Genomic DNA, 16,834 nt, shown 5'->3' with positions numbered 1-16,834 from the left:
AAAAAAAAGCTAAAAAAAATAACTATTACATTTTATACAACGCAGACGGACTAAACTACTTGAAAAAGATTATAGAGATAGCATCCCTCATTTAGGCGAATACATAGTCGGTTGCGGCCGGATGGAAGTTTTGCAGAGTCTCGTCGACTCGCCGATAATCAAACGGTCCGTCTGCAGTCGCGGCGCGAAGTGACCCACGGAGAAACGCGTCTCGTAATTAAAAGTGTGCGCTGGCTCTTACAGGTGGAGGGAGGTCTGGGCCGCCGAAAGATTCCGAACTTGCCCGAATGCGGGCGGACAAAACTTTGCCAGGAGTTTTGAAGTTGGCATCACTGGGCGACCCTAGAGAACTCTGTCGGGGGGGGGGGGGGGTCTGAGTTGAAAACAATCGACTCGCCCCGGGCGTCCATATAACTCAAGGGAGAGCAGGTGCTGCTCTCTGGCGCCCTAGAGGGTAGACTAGCGGAGAAGTTCGCGACTTGGTCGCTAGGTAGCGCTTGCTATCAGTTCTGGGGCACTCGTTTTTGCGCGGAGACCTTGAGAATGGTCACCGGTGCCCAGGGGGTTACGACCGGTCATTGGTCTTACTTGGAACTGAGAAGGGGGGGGGGGAGGGTAAAAGTGCAACGACGCTGAGAACAAGCGTCCCGTCGTGGCTGCAGAGGAGCGAACATAACACTAATACGTGATGAAAAAGGCCAATCTCAGCTCGTCTCTGAGAACTGGTCGCCTGCAAGCTACAGGCTTGTCTATGCAGTTAGGGTCACGAAGAGAAATGATATTACAGGCTTGAGGCGTGACTGAAGGCGGGGGAAATGGTAAGCTGTCAGCCAGTCAGGGATTTGGCCAGCAAAATATCCGATACGCCGATGGGAAAGGGGCTTCAGAGCACTGAGACAAAGTTTAACTCAGAGGAGTACACCAGACTAACAAATTAAAATTACACTATAGTAGAGCAAATAAAATTTCCACACAAAAAAATTCAAAATCATAATAAAAATTTAAAATATATCGTGTCGAATTTACTAATTAACGGCACAGAGTACAGAAGTAAACAGAGATTTCACTCCCAGGTTAAACATGATTCCTTCATTATTTTTCCTTCCGAAATTGGACACTAATGATTCTCACACTACCAACCAAACAGTATAAAACCAAAGAAATGTAGTTTTGTCCCGAATGATATCAGGATATAGAGTATTTTAGAATTATTCGGGTTCAGGGACTATGTCTCTTTAATACATTTATAAATTTTAATAAAATATCATCTAATTTGTATTTTCGTTTCTCGATATCCATGGAATAAAATTAAGGATATTTAAGGTATTTTATTAGAAACGGAACGTGGTGTTCGTTGGTGGTCTAAAACAAAGTTAGGTTAACTTTAACAAAATTGTTCTGGACCCGAGGAAGAAAATTTCCAAAAGTGAAAAATAATCACCCGACTCAGCCGAAGATCCAATCAGGGACCTTTGATTCACCGGCCAGAAGATATAACAACTTATTTAATTTAAAAAAAAAATGTTTGGCTCATTGGTGATTTTTTTAATCATCAACAAGCCACCCATTATCTCCTTTGTTACTTATTATTATTATTATTATTATTATTATTATTATTATTATTATTATGACAGTTTCATTGACATTGACTATTTTTCTGACCAAATATTTTCAATTACAAATTTACACCTCTCTATAAACTGGAACTCAAACCCAGAACCCTTCGCACTGAAAGTTGGCGTACGTCCGACTGATCCATAGAGGCCTGCTCTCAACCGACAGGTTGAACTAACACAGTTTAAACTCCATCAGTTGAGAGCCACTTATATACGAGGGAGTTTCCGAAAAGTAGAGCTACAATGACACACATACATTAATTTTCTTCATCGATAAATCTTTTATTACAAATTACTTATTAATACGTGCCTTATTTTTATATAGTTGCTGCTACTGAATTGACGTAGCCATTATAAAATGTACTACTCGAACCACACCAGTGTAGAAATATAGAATGAAAACGAGGGGGTGGGGGAAGTGAAAGGTTCAAGGTTACGATCCGTGTTGCCAACGCGCTCACCAAAACTTTTCCTTTCCCGATGTCTGTATCTTTACTTTTCTAAAAACTCCGTATACAGTCTGAATTCGTCCTACAAACTTCGGCCGTAAGTTCATCACAGTGTAAAAAAGTATCTGAAAACATATGTACGACTAATGATCGAAAGTTTTTTCAAAGGCGGTACACACCTTTGAAGGTGGAGCTGAAAAGCTGGTTTGTCGAAATTGATAAAGAACGTGTTTAAGATGAAATACTCAACGTCCGTATAATTTCTAACTGAACCAACTTCTACCACTACCACAAAACTTGCCATGCACATAAAATTATTTCATTGCTTATTTCGGGGGGGGGGGGGGGGGGGGGGCAAGTTCTTCGTTGAGGGTTTTAGCCTCGTCAGAAGTTAAGAGTTTACCAACATTTCGATTAATATTGCAGTCGTCATGCTCAGGGTAACCACCTTATTTTCCATAAATTTCTGTTACGCGATGTTACCCACTTACTTTTTTCAATTAAATAATTTGATGGCACCGATAAATTCTCCACGAAAATTCTCCTTCTCCACGAGAAAAAAAAAACATTTCGATGTTAAAACTTTCATGGCGATCGGTAAAAGGTGTCGGTGTTTATTGGCGTCATACATACCTACTAACATACTATTATATATATATATATATATATATATATATATATATATATATATAAACCAGTTGTCCAGCTCCAGCTTCCATGGCTTATACCAGTTTTCAGAAGAACTTCAGATCATATGTCGTACGAATGTCGTATTATATACTTTCTTTCGTGATGCACCTGCATCAGAAGTTTGTTGTTAGAATTTGCATTCCTTATGCATAATCATTGTTGCAAATCTTTCCAATATTTTGATTCACCGTTTATCAACATTTTTCTGGAGAACTGCAACCTAATCGTAAACTGATAAAAACTGCGGTAATTTTTTTTTCAATTTTTTAATTATTTTTTACTTAAAATCCAGGTTTTATCGGAAACTACCAATTGTGCTTCCATATTGTTTCGTTCTATTCATATATGTTTTGTGGAAGAAGCTTATTGTTGCTAAATATTTGTAGCATGTCGATTTTTGATTGATAGGATTTTTTTACATCTATGTATCATAATGTCCATCAAAAAAGTTGTGTTGGGAATAAACCAATTTATTTATACAGTCTGCACATGTGATTGTGTTTATTTTAAATCGCACAAGGGTTTCTTGGCTGTAGCCGCGTCAAAAATGTTCGGTTCTCCAACGTTTCTGTCGACATTGCAGTCGCCATCATCTGGGTGGAACCACAAGATAAGAAACATCAGACAAGGACTGCAAAAGTCTGTGATCGTCAATCGTACGTTATAATAAATAACGACATTGTTCTATTCAGCAAAACGTCGCGGCACATCTGCAGAGGCTTCACGACAAAGTGGTCGGCGCACTGTTGGAAATTAAAGTAAATTTACGGAATTCTCAACTGAAAATTATAATAAAAAAACAAAGATTTTTTCGTTGTTGTCAATAACTGAATCTTTGTAGAATCTACGCCGAATCTCGTCATCCAGGGTGTATGTTTCGTTATAAACAAAGGTAAACCCAAACGTGGGGAAAAAAAATTGTGTTCTTGCTGAAGTTTTTTAATGTTTTAATAATATACCAAAAATATTCTTTTGGATTCATATTTAAAGTAAGTAACTCAGTGTCTGTAACATTACGAAGATCCCTGGACAATTTTTAACCAGCGTTCAGTTCATACAGCCGAAGGGAAGCTTTATAGTGTTAACTGTTTGAAGATAATTTTTTTAATAAGATGGGCAGAATTGTCGAAAATCACGTCCAAAGCCTGGATTTAGTAATTGTTTCAAGTCTTTTTCGTTTTTATCGGAGCCGTTTCATTATATACATAGTTGGAAATTTCAGTCTGCAAAATGGAATGATTCGATAGTTGACGTAGCTGTTTCGGCGGCGAATTCCCTAGTGGCGGGTGCAGAAAATAGTTGTGATTCGCGTCCAGGAAAGTACACAGTGGAAAACACAACTGGCGTATATTTATGAAGCTCGGCATTATTATAAAGATTACAACGTAAAATGACGTGTCCGGGTTTCGTACTGCACGTGTATTTGGCGGCGCGAGGTCGCCGAGGCCACACGCCTCACGGGGCGACTGAATTGTTGTAAATTGGAAGGGCAGCCCTTAAATATTTTTCTGACAGTGGTTTATTTGTACAGAGACTGGAAGGGCAGCCCATCCAATTTCTGAAAACACGCTCCTTTAAGAGTTTAAATAATCCTGAAAACTTGCCCCTTGGATGGGTAGCTTTTATAACAGTAGTGTTTTTGAAAGGTTGTCTGAATTGTTGCCCCTTGGAAGGGAAGCGCATCAGGATTTTTCTGACAGTGGTGTTTTTGAAAGCTTGTCTGAATTGTTGCCCCTTGGATGGGCAACCCTTCAGGATTTTTCTGACAGTGGTTAGTTTTTAAAGTGACCTAACCTAACCTTACCTTACCTTACCTAACCTAACCTAACCTAACCTAACCTAACCTAACCTAACCTAACCTAACCTAACCTAACCTAACCACTATCAGAAAAATCCTGAAGGGCTGCCCATCCAAGGGGCAACAATTCAGACAACCTTTCAAAAACACCACTGTCAGAAAAATCCTGATGGGCTGCCCTTCCAAGGGGCAACAATTCAGCTCACCCCGCCTCACCTGGTCGCCGCGGGGCGCGGCTCTTGTGCGCCGGCCCGCCCTGAAGCGGGCCCGCCTTGTCGAGGAACTGGTAGGAGGCGCGGAAGCCCGTGCCGTCCAGCCGGTCGTTGGAGCGGAACGTGACGCGGAAGAACTTGCGGTCCGACTCGACGTCGAAGGCCGGCTGCTGGCCGCACTGGCGCGGGTACTTGCGGTCGCGCGCCATGAAGTTGGAGAACTCCACATAGTCGCTGGCCGTGCTCGCCTCGCACCTGCAGGTGCAGACGGACAAACACCACTAACAAGTCTGCACTGGAAATATATATATTTTGACGTGACAACGTCTAATAAATTGATGAACGCTGGCTGCACGCACGAAAAATTGTCCCACTACGGATGTCCTACTACGGATGTCCCACTACGGATGTGTCCTGTTTACGCATGCGTGGCATCTCTCTGGTATGTTGCGGACGGTACAGAGAACGCGGCCGGCACGTGGTGGCGTACTGCTCAGGTTTCACCTCGCCATGCTGCAGGGATAGGCCGGTCGCGCCGGTTGGGACACGCCTGCGCATGTCGCCACACACGGCTTGGGGCAGACGACAACACAACGGGGATCGAGGTTATTGTTGTGCACCGCGCCACGGGATTATCTTCGCAAGGAAATGGCGTTCTTACAAGTACATATTATTTTAATTACTAGTGTAAATCAGTATATTTAAACAGTGTTGTATGAGTATTGTTTTAGCTGTATAACTAAATATTTATTGCTGGTATGATACTTTTCACGCTTTAGTTTGACATTGGTAATTATTTGTCATAAGTTATTATTTGATTAACTAAATCACACACCGTATTATAGTTATGAGCCCACGAGCGTGTAAATATTTCGAGTCCAACAGAGAATATGCTAGTTAAAAGAAATTCAAACAAATATCGTGCGTGGAATATTATTAATTTATACCATCTGAAACAATAATTAATCTCAATATGGTCTCGTAGACGTGTGGTTAGCATGGATAACATCCAATCAAAGGTAATTGGTTCGAATCTCGTCAGCTACGAATTTATTTTGTAATTGTAAAAATAAATACGGCGTGCACGACACTTCAAAAATAATAAATATATTTGAATTAATGAATGCAAATAAAAGTAAATTTATTAATTAAATTGTAGATTCCATTTCACTCCTTTGTATACATACAAAATAGTGATAATTCAATAAAAATTATTCGATTTTATTCATAAAAGTATGCAGAGGTAGATTTTATCATACAAAAGATAGAAAAATTTAAAAAAATTTCTTCCTCAAAGAACATAATATTTTTAATGCCTAAATGGTTTGGTTGCAAAAACCTATTACGGCTCAGTCTCAGGCCGAATATGATATTTCATTTTATTTTGGATCAATCATTTCATCAATGTTTTGTTATGACGTTGTCACGTTAAACTATCGTCCGTAAACCGACTTTACAGACATTTAAAACATTGTGCAAAAGATCCCGGGTGTAATTTGAATTATTATGTGTAACTGTAAAACATTGCTTTTAAATAACCGTACCGATTGTGCTAAAAATCGGTGGACGAACGTTAAATTACATAATATTAATTCAAACGACGAAAATATGATTGAAAAGTCAAATCGATGGTTGTTCCAATCGAGTGGAAGAAAGATGCCACGCATGCGTACAATGAGCATGAAGAGAGATGCCACGCATGCGTATAATGAGCAAACAGGACACATCCGTAGTGGGACATCCGTAGTGGGACATCCGTAGTGGGACACTTTTTCGTGCGTGAAGCCGGCGTTCATCGATTTATTAGACGTTGTCACGTCAAAAAAATTAGAAGGAAGTAGGTGTGTGTGTATATATATATATATATATATATATATATATATATATATATATATATATATATGCCAGTGATCTTCATCAGGTTGCCAACCACGAGATTCCTCCTCCTATTGGTTCTAGTGTCAGCCAATTGGGAGAATGACTTCAATGGCTGCTATCGTCTGATTGGCTGTCACTAGAGAAAATACGAGGAGTAATCTCATGATTGACCACCACAAGAAAGTCCCGTGGCAAGTCAATACAGAGAGGGAGAGCTCTAGCTCTTGGTTTGAGATGATATTTTAACCCTGAAAGATGCCCGCTGCAATGCAGGACAAATCCTCGATACAGTCTACTGTTTCAACGCGGTTCAGCTTCGTCAGCGAAGATAGTTTGAAGTCAGGGGGGAACTATCCCAGCATTCTCCCGGAATGATTTCGGGGAAACCATGGGAAACCGAAAGGAAGCTGGATGGACAGGGATTCGAAACTGTGTCCTTACCGTTGCGTCGCTCGGTGTGATATGGGGTGCGTGTTTCGGACGAGTTCGTGTACCCGACATTGCTAATGATAATGATAACAGCGGCGTCTGGTCAGCTGTTGCGAATCAAGCTACTGTTCTCTTCGGGCTGACCAGGCTTGCTTCTTGGATGATGTCAACAATCACTGGAACGTATAATGCGTTTCAGTTAATCTGAACATTTTCGTACTGATGTTGCGCAACCATTCTCACCAAGGACTCCATATTAAAACTGACACCATAGTATAGCATAATTTTTCAATGATTGATTAAAAGAAAACATCAAGAATAAAAAAAATAAGCTTAGCAACTGGAGAGCACGTTCTGCATTTGACCTAACGCTGTTGCCTTGTCGCTTGCTCGTGATTGGTCGTTATGAAATGAGCGTGCTCCCCAGTGTGCAGTGGCAACTGGTTCCTTGTGCGTGGCTGCAAGATTGTTCCGTCACGAGTAGGCCCCAGCACGCGCATGTCACAATCGACATGATCTATACTTTACATTTAAACAAAGTATTTTTGAGATATTTTTTTTTGTTTCTAAGAAGTAAACTCGAAAACTACTTGACAGATTAAAACAATATTAAATATTTCTCTATTGAAAACTACATTTTTTTCATATGAACATATAATACGTTAAGTTAGTAACAATTTATGTTACTGTAAGTGAAACATGTTAAATGCTATCAAGTTGACATGCCACAGACCAAAGTAGAGGGTAAGAAAAAAGCGGAGGTTGTTAGTCCACGGTAGTAAATGGTGGCTATGGACCCACGTACGCCAAGGAAATTTTTTTGGAGGATTGCGACCAAATTGGGAAGATAACGAATGTTACCCCAGGATAGAAAATGGGCTTTGCTCCCACGTACGCACGTCGATTATAACTCGTTGGATTAAAGCGACCAAGTTGACATGACACGGATTATAGTATAGGGTAGGAAGAAAGAGACGATTAGTCCAGGATAGCGGAGGATGGGGACGGACATTTGCGTCCACATACTTCCAGAAAAACTTGTGGGAGAAATGAGAGAAGATTTTCATAATTTACATCATGGCACGCACTACAATAGATGGTAAGAAGATCGTGAAGGTTATACCCAGGATAGCAAAAGATGGGAAACGACCTTTGCGTCCACGTAAGCCGTGGAGAACTTTAGGAAGAGTGTTTCGGGAGTGGGGGGGGGGGGGGGGAGCAGGTACGAGCAGAGGCGGAGCCAGGGGGGGGGTTTAGCACCAAATCTTTAATTAATTTCTTATTCATCACTCAAACAAATTTCATATTTAAATTAATAAAGTTTTTACTATTACAATATTTAAATTTAAGTACCAAAAACTGCTAAAATAGCACTATTTTACACCTTAAAATCCACATTTTCCCGGGGGAGGACCCCCTCAACCCCCCGCTTTAATACGGGGGGGTGGCATGCTTCTTAACACCCCCCCCCCCATACACAAATCGTGGCTACGCCACTGGGTACGAGACACTCACGGAGCGACGCCCTCCACGTCGAAGTAGCCGAAGCGCAGGCGGACCTTCTCGCTGGCGCCGCCGTGGAAGAAGAAGTGGCACTCGGTGTCGCGCGGGTAGTAGCCCGGGTGGTTGGGGCTGTGGAACGAGCCGTTGCGAGTCACGTTGCTGTCGAACTCGAAGGCGCACGGGTAGTCGCTCAGCTGGCGGCCCGCCCGAATGCCGAAGTCTGGGAACGAACGCATCCCGCGCACTCAGCGCGTCAGCCGGGAAAAAAAAATCATTTGAGATAAGCGCACGTACGTAGGGTCACGGTATCGAATGAAAAGTATCGATACTGTACTCTTACTAAACATCGAATGAAAATATCGGTTCCCGTTCCTTGAATAATTAGCAGTGGTTTGATAATGAACAATAAATGACAAAACGTTTCAGTTATTTTGAAATCTCAATAAAGTAAAGAGTTATGCTAAATGAAATAAACAAGAAAAGAACAAAAAAGCGAAAAAAAAAAAAACGAAAGCGAGCACACAAAGCATCTTGAAGGTTTTCGCTCTCGCTCAGTTAATGTTAACAATTATAAATTAAATGGTAATTGGTTTAACTGACTTACGCTGCGTATTTCCTCTTACTCTGAAGTTGCGTTATTGTAAAATTACAATGTGATTTAGTGACCATTTGTATTATAACAGTTTCTTGTGAAATTTATCGGGACATTTTACACCTTTATGTTTATCAGCAGATATGGTAACTGTTAAATTACATGTACAGTATTTAATAAAATTATCAAAATTAACATTGAACTCAAATAATTAAATAGGTTTTGACGGGAAATATTCTTGCTTTTTATTTTGCCAATGACCGCACATAACGAAGTACCTTGGAAGTGAACGAACTAAAATATTTTCAATAGTAACGAAATAATTATTCGAAATTAATTGGAGACACAACATACATGACATAAAACAATAACACACTCTTTACTATGGTATTACACAACAAAATATCGGGAAAAAATACGCAACAAAAATGATACAGTAACATGACATATAATTTGTTATCGTTTGGAATATTTTACTTTCAAAAGAAATTCCAATTTATTACTTAAACAAAATCTGTGTGCCGAATTATGCCTATATCGTTGCTAGTACGGTGAACACAAACTGTACAAATGTTCAGGATTCAATGAAAATCTTAAAATCTCAGGAAAAATTTGAAAATGAAAATGAATTTAAATTGTCCATAGTTCAGTCAAAGAGGCGTAAGGTCTTATCTCAATTTATGGACTTGGGAATCAGAGTATTTTAGTTAATATTATTTTTAAGTTTTGTAATAAAATATATGAGTCATAGAGTTAAAATTGCACATACAAGTAATTAAAAATCATGTGCCACTGTTTAAGAGGTTTTAGAGCCTGTACGAGTACTTTAAAGTTTCAAAAATCACTTGACGTCACTAAAATCTGCAGAAATGGACTTACCAAACGTGCAAGATGTCTACCGAAAAAGACACCAACATATTTAAGTCAATTTTTGCACTTGTCTTGACGCACTGATAGAACAAATTATCACTAATTACAGTCCGTGTTCTTAGGCAACATTTAAACACAACAATAATTGATTATGTGTTTAACTCACACACAAGTTTGTATGTTTAAGACGGTCAGTACCTTAGTCATAATGTCCCGGAATCAACTTTAGTACTATTAACCAGCATGCCTCTGTCTTAGCGTTCAAGTATCTCAACAATCCAGGCTAGGCATAAAACGTTAAAGCATTGAAATGCGCGCTGTGATGACGTCAGCCAATCACAACACGTAATATAGATTTAGGCAGGTATTTTCAATCACAATTTAAAATATGACTCTTAAGGAATTAGTCATTATGTACTGGGCACTCATAAAGACGTAAAAACATCAATTAACATTTGCGTATTGCAAGCATCAACGTAAATAAAATCCAAAACAAAATGTGTACGCTAAATGTAATCTGCACAAATGTTATTGTACAATACAGCCAGATTTAGAATAAATTTTAAATTATTTTACTTTTGATCAAATTTGGTCACCTTTAAATAGCCTCTCAACGAAATTTAAAATCGAGGCAGCAAAATAATAATTATAATAGATAAATTACTCTCTGTGAAGCTGTAGGTGGCCTTGAAGCCTGTGGAATATGGTGAGGAGTATATGCCTCGGAACTCCAGCATGAGCCTGGGTCCGTTCGACATGATGGGCTTGGGCAGGGCCGTGCCGCAGAACGCGTCGATCTTCTCCTTGCGGCCGCTGATATGCACGAAAGCCACCAGCGAGTCGATGCTGTCACAGCTGTCATCAAAAAACAAACACACACACATACAAGCGGTTATAACAGATATAAATCTACAACTGCGCCAGGTGTTTTAACGTGTGGGATTTGACGGCGACGGCTCCCTGGGAAGGGCTGATTCAAAACCAAACACGAGTCACGCAACTCGGAAGTGTTTGAGGAGAAGCTACAATGAGAGTCTGAGGCAACACAACCAAGCATCATCGCCAACCCATTCGGCTGACCTATGGTTGACTCAAAGGAATCCCCATCCTGCAAGTACCACCAGGCACTCTGGGACCACATCTCTGGGACCCCTCCGATGACCCAGAGAGACTGTGATCTGGCCGAAGCCTCTACCAGCTGTCCAGGCTAGTACCAGAGCTGTTCCACCACTCACTCCACGGGGTGGGGACTCTTCCAGACATGCTCTAAGCGACCAGTGTCACCAACTGCCTGTATTAATCCTCACCGTGATAACTGGGCTGATAGAGAAAACCCTTCAGCGAGGACTCCCAGCATCAACAAGGGTCGTCCCGCACTACTGCCTAGATTGTTCTCGCACTTTTAAGCTTGTATGGTCTGTTATCCCGCGAGCTAACACGGTAACTGCCACGGTACGGGACGCAGGAAACGCCTCGGGAGCTGGTCCAGTAAGGCTAACCGTTCGGATACTCTACTGAGGAGGGAAACAACATTTAGCAGGTGTGCTAACAGTAGATTTCCCTCGCTGAAGGCATACAAGTCGATATATTCACAGTGGGAACTTCTCGCTGGTGGCGTGCAGGTTGAAGTGACTGAAGACAACCTATAGCAGCAGGTTTACCTACCGTGGGTTCCTCTCAAGGTTAAAGTGGCTCTAGTAGGCGTACTAACTGTAGGTTCTTCTCGCTGGAGGCGTACAGGTTGAAGTAGCTGAACATGATCTTCAGCAGGTGAACACACTCACTGAAGGCATACAGGTTGAGGTGGCTAAACATGACCTCTAGCAGATGTACACACGGCAGATTCTTCTCGATGAAGGCATAAAGTTTGAAGTGGTTGAAACACCTTTAGCAGGTTTACTTACTGTGTTATTCTCGCTGGAAGCATGCAGGTTGAAGTGGCTGAAGACAACCTATAGTGGGTGTACTTACTTTGGCTTATTCTCGCTGGAGGCGTACGGATTGAAGTGGCTGGAGGCCCACAGGCTGAAATGCTTGAAGACGACATGCATCAGGTGTATTGACTTTGGGTTCTTCTCGCTATATGCGTAAATGTTCAATTGGGTGAAGACGACCTTTAGCAGGTGCACTCACAGAGGGTTCTTCTCGCTGGAGGCGTACAGGTTGAAGTGGCTGAAGACGACCTGCACCCGCTCCTTGCCGCGGCCTTGGAAGTCGTACTGGCAGTAGCTGCTGGGAGGGTAGGGCTGCGGGAAGCCGGGCGACGAGAGCGACCCGTTCTTCGAGCTGTCGCTGCTCACCACCAGGTCGCAGTTGGACGCTGAAACAACGCCGTGTCGTGGGCGGCGTCAGCGAATCCTCACTGATGCCAGCGCATGGTCGTGTTCACAATTCAGTATGATATTTTCTTTACAACACTTAACACTGCGATGGAAATGTGGGTTGCAATTATTTCTACAAATTATCCGTAGTAATAAAGTGTTACTCAGTACACTATTTCTAGTTTTTAATGCAGAAAATGCCCAAAATTCACAAATAAAATCAGAATGTTGTTCATAAAGTTATTTTTTTACAGAAAAATTATATAGCGTTTATTATTGTAATTTTCTTGGTGAATATTATGTCCGGTTATTTTCAATTACAATTATACCATTGTGTTTAAATATAAAGTATTGATATTTTTGTATATATTATATTATGATAAGTATTGCGACTTAAATGTAAAATGCATTAATTTCTTGTAATTATGTTTATGTTTTAAGCAGAGATTGATTAAAAGATTTTCGTTGTGCAGATAAGAATTAAAATACAGATTCCTAATTCCTGATTATATCTCGTAATTTCTTTTGTGTAAACAACCGTGGAACACAAAGATCTGGTGGACAAACATATTAATTATTTTTGACTAATATTATAGTTTTATTAATCGTTATTCACTGCCCACTGTTATTTATTAAGTTAGGTATTTACGTTGCACAATCACTTACAAAGGTAATAAGTTCTCCAAGATTGGAGTGGAATCCGAGGCGTTTGGATACCAAATCGATGATCACATAGGTATTTGAGTAAGTCCGAGCGTTGTGATCGAACCTGCGATCCTCACCAATTATGTATGACTAGAATGACTATACAATGGAAAATGACGTCAATACTACTACTACAAAAATAATGAAGTTGTACATTACACAGTAAGCAACCAATGAAAGATTATAATTTAATTTATGCTTGTGTTATTTTTTTACCTTTTTCTTAATTATTATGATCAATTAGTGGATTATCGATGAGAAACGATCTTAGCTTTGGAAGAGGTTTATCGGAAAAAGTTGTAATGTCCGTTTTGCGAAGAAAGTTCCTCTCATGATTTTCTTAACTGTTCGCTCTAGTGAACAAAGGAGAAGAATTTAACACGTCCTAATGAGATACCGGGACTTCGACCATTCTTTTTATTAAACTAATATGGGGTTAGGTTCTGAGATAAGAGATTATTAATTTTTTTTGTAACCTTGGATAGGCCTTAAAATAGTAATTTCATTTGTTTGAATAACGCAAACACTTATATTAAAGCCAAAAAAAACTGTAAATTACTTTTGCGTAGGAAGTCGAGCGATAAAAACAATTAAGATGTAGCGTCTATAAGAATATGTGCTAATGTATCGTTTACGTATTAGTGTATTTTTCCCCTAGAAAAAAATTATTTTTAAAGATAGGTATTTTTACACATTATATTTTGTAATTTTATTTATATATTTATAACAAATAAAGAAATTTACAGTAGACTAAAATTTATTTGGTTTTACAAACATGTGACAATATTGATAAAACACCAAAGATGGTTCGTTTGATTAGAATAAGATGTTGGTTGACGTGTAATAAGTAACAGCATTTTTGTCAAACAACTTCAGGATAAACGTTTCTTTGTCACCACTGTTGAATCACTCAATGTGAAATTGGTATTTCTATATTAGAAATTTACTTGTTATCGGTACAAATTTTACACGAAAATTTTAAACGGTAAATTTATATTACATAATTCATTCCACATAAATATTTAGTGTTTAAAAATGCTGCTGTAATTTTCATCATTTAATTGTACCATTATTACGTTTGTAAAAGTAAATTTTGTATGAAGAGTATGTGTAAATTAAAAAAAAATAAGTACTTCAACTCGGAAAACATAATTTTTAAAGTGTAGATGTGTGTGTGTGTGGGGGGGGGGGGGGAGGAAGTTTGCTGTTTCGTATGTTTCTGCTTTGAAACGAAATGCATTATATATTCATCAATGGGAAGCGCGCGCCTGTGTGAGCTTACGCTATATTTCAACGAGTGACCACTCAGGAAATTGAGTTCAGGCTGAGTGGAAGAACTACGTGAATTGTTAACGACAAATAAAACAAAATCAAAATAAAATAAATAAATCCCTTTCGGCTCAGCCTACAGGAGTAGGTAGATTTCGAAGTACCTACTTATTCTGGAAACTTCTATAAATAAGCTTCTAGAAAATTCTAAAAACTGAATGTAAACATTTTAAAAACTTAATGTACATAGCGTCTTAAATGTTCTACAATATCAAATATTCAAAATATGATTGATAAAACTTTTTCCTATATTACATAGAGCAAAAATGTTTCCAACGTTTTTATCTCAATGCATCGAGCATTGAATAGCTTAGAACGATTTTTCATATTATGCCTACTAAGGAAGTAGTGCATTTTTTTTATTCAAACACTATTACTTATTCATTGCACTAAAACGTGGGCGAATGTATAAAAATTTGTTTTGGACCAAGAAAAAAAATTATAATGAGTTAGCAGGTATACTTCAAAATCCGTTAATATTTATTGTAAAAATCGTAAACATTATTTAAAACCATTGGCTAAAACAATTTTTAATGAGACAAACTATTACAGTTAAAACAGGAGGGGGGTTAAAAAAAACATACTTCCTTACTATCAAATTTGTTCAAATTTATTTGAAACCATCTTAATATCATCTTAAACCTTGGTGCAAATAAAATGTTTAGACTATAAATTTATTAATGCAAAAGATGAAAAATTGTGTTTCAAGGTCTAAATAATTAAATAATTACCTTCGTTGGAACAGTATACAATTCGTTCTAAGCTATTCAATACTGGATGCCTTGGTTAAAAACATTCATAATTTTTTTGTTGCATTGAAAACGTAAAAATGTTTTATAGATAACCTTAATTTTTTAATTATATTTTTTTTTATTAAAAGCATCAGTCAAGTAAAAACGAGATTTAACTAGGCAATTTTACACATGCTATCTCAAAGAGTTAAAATAAATTATTCTAAGTAGTTTAACACTTTAAATAACTATTTATAATATAAAATGCAGGGAAAATATATTTATCCACATGTGCGGTGCGTTTAGTTCATTTTCAAACATTTTATTTTTATATTCAGGTAATTCTTAGCCTTTTTCACTACAAATTGCCAGAAAAACGGGCATGCAAATTTGACATGCCTAAGAGCGCTGATACCGGTGTTTTAAAAATTTCGGCGAAGTGTCTGATATTTAACTTATGATATGTCCAGATATATTTTTGTACGTAAATTAGCGACACGTGCACAAATACTTGTAGTTACACGACACTCTGTATTTTTGTACAGAAAAAAGTTAACACCTGAAAAGAAAATTTGGGGAAATATTTGACATTACGCTAAAAATTAATTTAGGTACGTGTGATTTAGTACTTTTATTTTCAGGTCTTTATTATAGAATCATCCTTCATATTAGCTTTTAAAAATTTTTAATTTGGAAGTGCAAAATGTAGCGCCCTATTACGTTTATGTTAGCTAGTTTCTGTTTATATATATATATGCATATATGCATAATTAGATCGTATAAAGGAAACAACTAAATTGAAATCACACGGAAAATGATCAATTATTGCTACAGACGAATAATTTTGTCGATATCAACCCGCAAATCCTATGTGTGGTAGCAAATAAACAAAAAGTCAATAAATATACCATTAATATTTGGATTGTGAACTAAACATATTCATCATATACATTACTGAAGGTTTAATTGCTCGTAAGAAATATATATATATATATTTTTTCTCTCTCTCGGTATTTCTGCTGCTTTGTATCGCTGTTTGTTCGGAGGGCTGTGACGAGGAACTGACGGAAGCCACGAGTCGTGAACGAATCCCCGCCGGTGCTTTGTTTCTGGTCTCCGGCGCTGTTCCGACGCTGGCAGCGACTCCGGGCCCAATTAAGAGGCCGTGTCAGTAAATGTTTATTTCCAATATTCTGCTCTAGAAGTTCTCTCTTTTAACAGTGAGATTTAGTGGCTTTTTCAACCGAAGGAACTGTAGCCGCAGCGCGTGATAAAGCTACTATACCCTTATCACAGGATTAGTGGGACGGTTGACAGCTCGAGTTTACTCGACGAAAAATGTATCTGGTTCCTCGACAATCTAAGAGGATGACAATCTGACCGGCGGCTCACTAGGAAATTGCGGATGCAGGGATTCAGAATCAAGAAACCTCACTTTAACAAATGTAGTATGAGTCGTATCTAAAACTAAAACTAAAAATTTTAATACTTTAAACGTATCGGAATACAATTAATCTTCAAACATGTGGTAATTATTCTTTATCTGGATGTAATAGTCCGTGAAAAATAATGTTAGTTGACATTAAAAAGTATACGAAATTCATCATGTAACGTTTTAAAAGGATAATAACATAAATGCATATGCTTATATATTGCATATGCATCACACACAATCTAAATACAATCTCACTTAAGTCAGACTACCTAATTT

The 16,834-nt window shown here is 38.5% G+C and overlaps 1 protein-coding gene and 1 long non-coding RNA gene across 2 annotated transcripts in view; one reads left to right on the top strand and one right to left on the bottom strand.

The window, feature by feature from the left end:
* Nucleotides 1–16,834, bottom strand: part of LOC134542858 (suppressor of lurcher protein 1-like) — a 443,271-nt gene that overhangs the window by 6,359 nt on the left and 420,078 nt on the right. Inside the window, exons 10-13 of the mRNA XM_063387427.1 lie at nucleotides 12,171–12,357; nucleotides 10,702–10,892; nucleotides 8,588–8,795; nucleotides 4,770–5,020 (exon numbers count right to left, since the gene is read on the bottom strand). Coding sequence (XP_063243497.1) covers nucleotides 4,770–5,020; nucleotides 8,588–8,795; nucleotides 10,702–10,892; nucleotides 12,171–12,357 — 837 coding nt within the window. The remainder of the gene's footprint in view (nucleotides 1–4,769; nucleotides 5,021–8,587; nucleotides 8,796–10,701; nucleotides 10,893–12,170; nucleotides 12,358–16,834) is intronic.
* Nucleotides 1–16,834, top strand: part of LOC134542859 (uncharacterized) — a 413,602-nt gene that overhangs the window by 182,411 nt on the left and 214,357 nt on the right. The gene's annotated exons all lie outside the window — the stretch shown is intronic.

The sequence above is a fragment of the Bacillus rossius genome, assembly GCF_032445375.1.
Source record: "Bacillus rossius redtenbacheri isolate Brsri chromosome 9 unlocalized genomic scaffold, Brsri_v3 Brsri_v3_scf9_2, whole genome shotgun sequence".
Classification (NCBI taxonomy): Eukaryota; Metazoa; Arthropoda; class Insecta; order Phasmatodea; family Bacillidae; genus Bacillus; species Bacillus rossius.
This window is presented reverse-complemented; position numbering and strand designations above follow the sequence as displayed.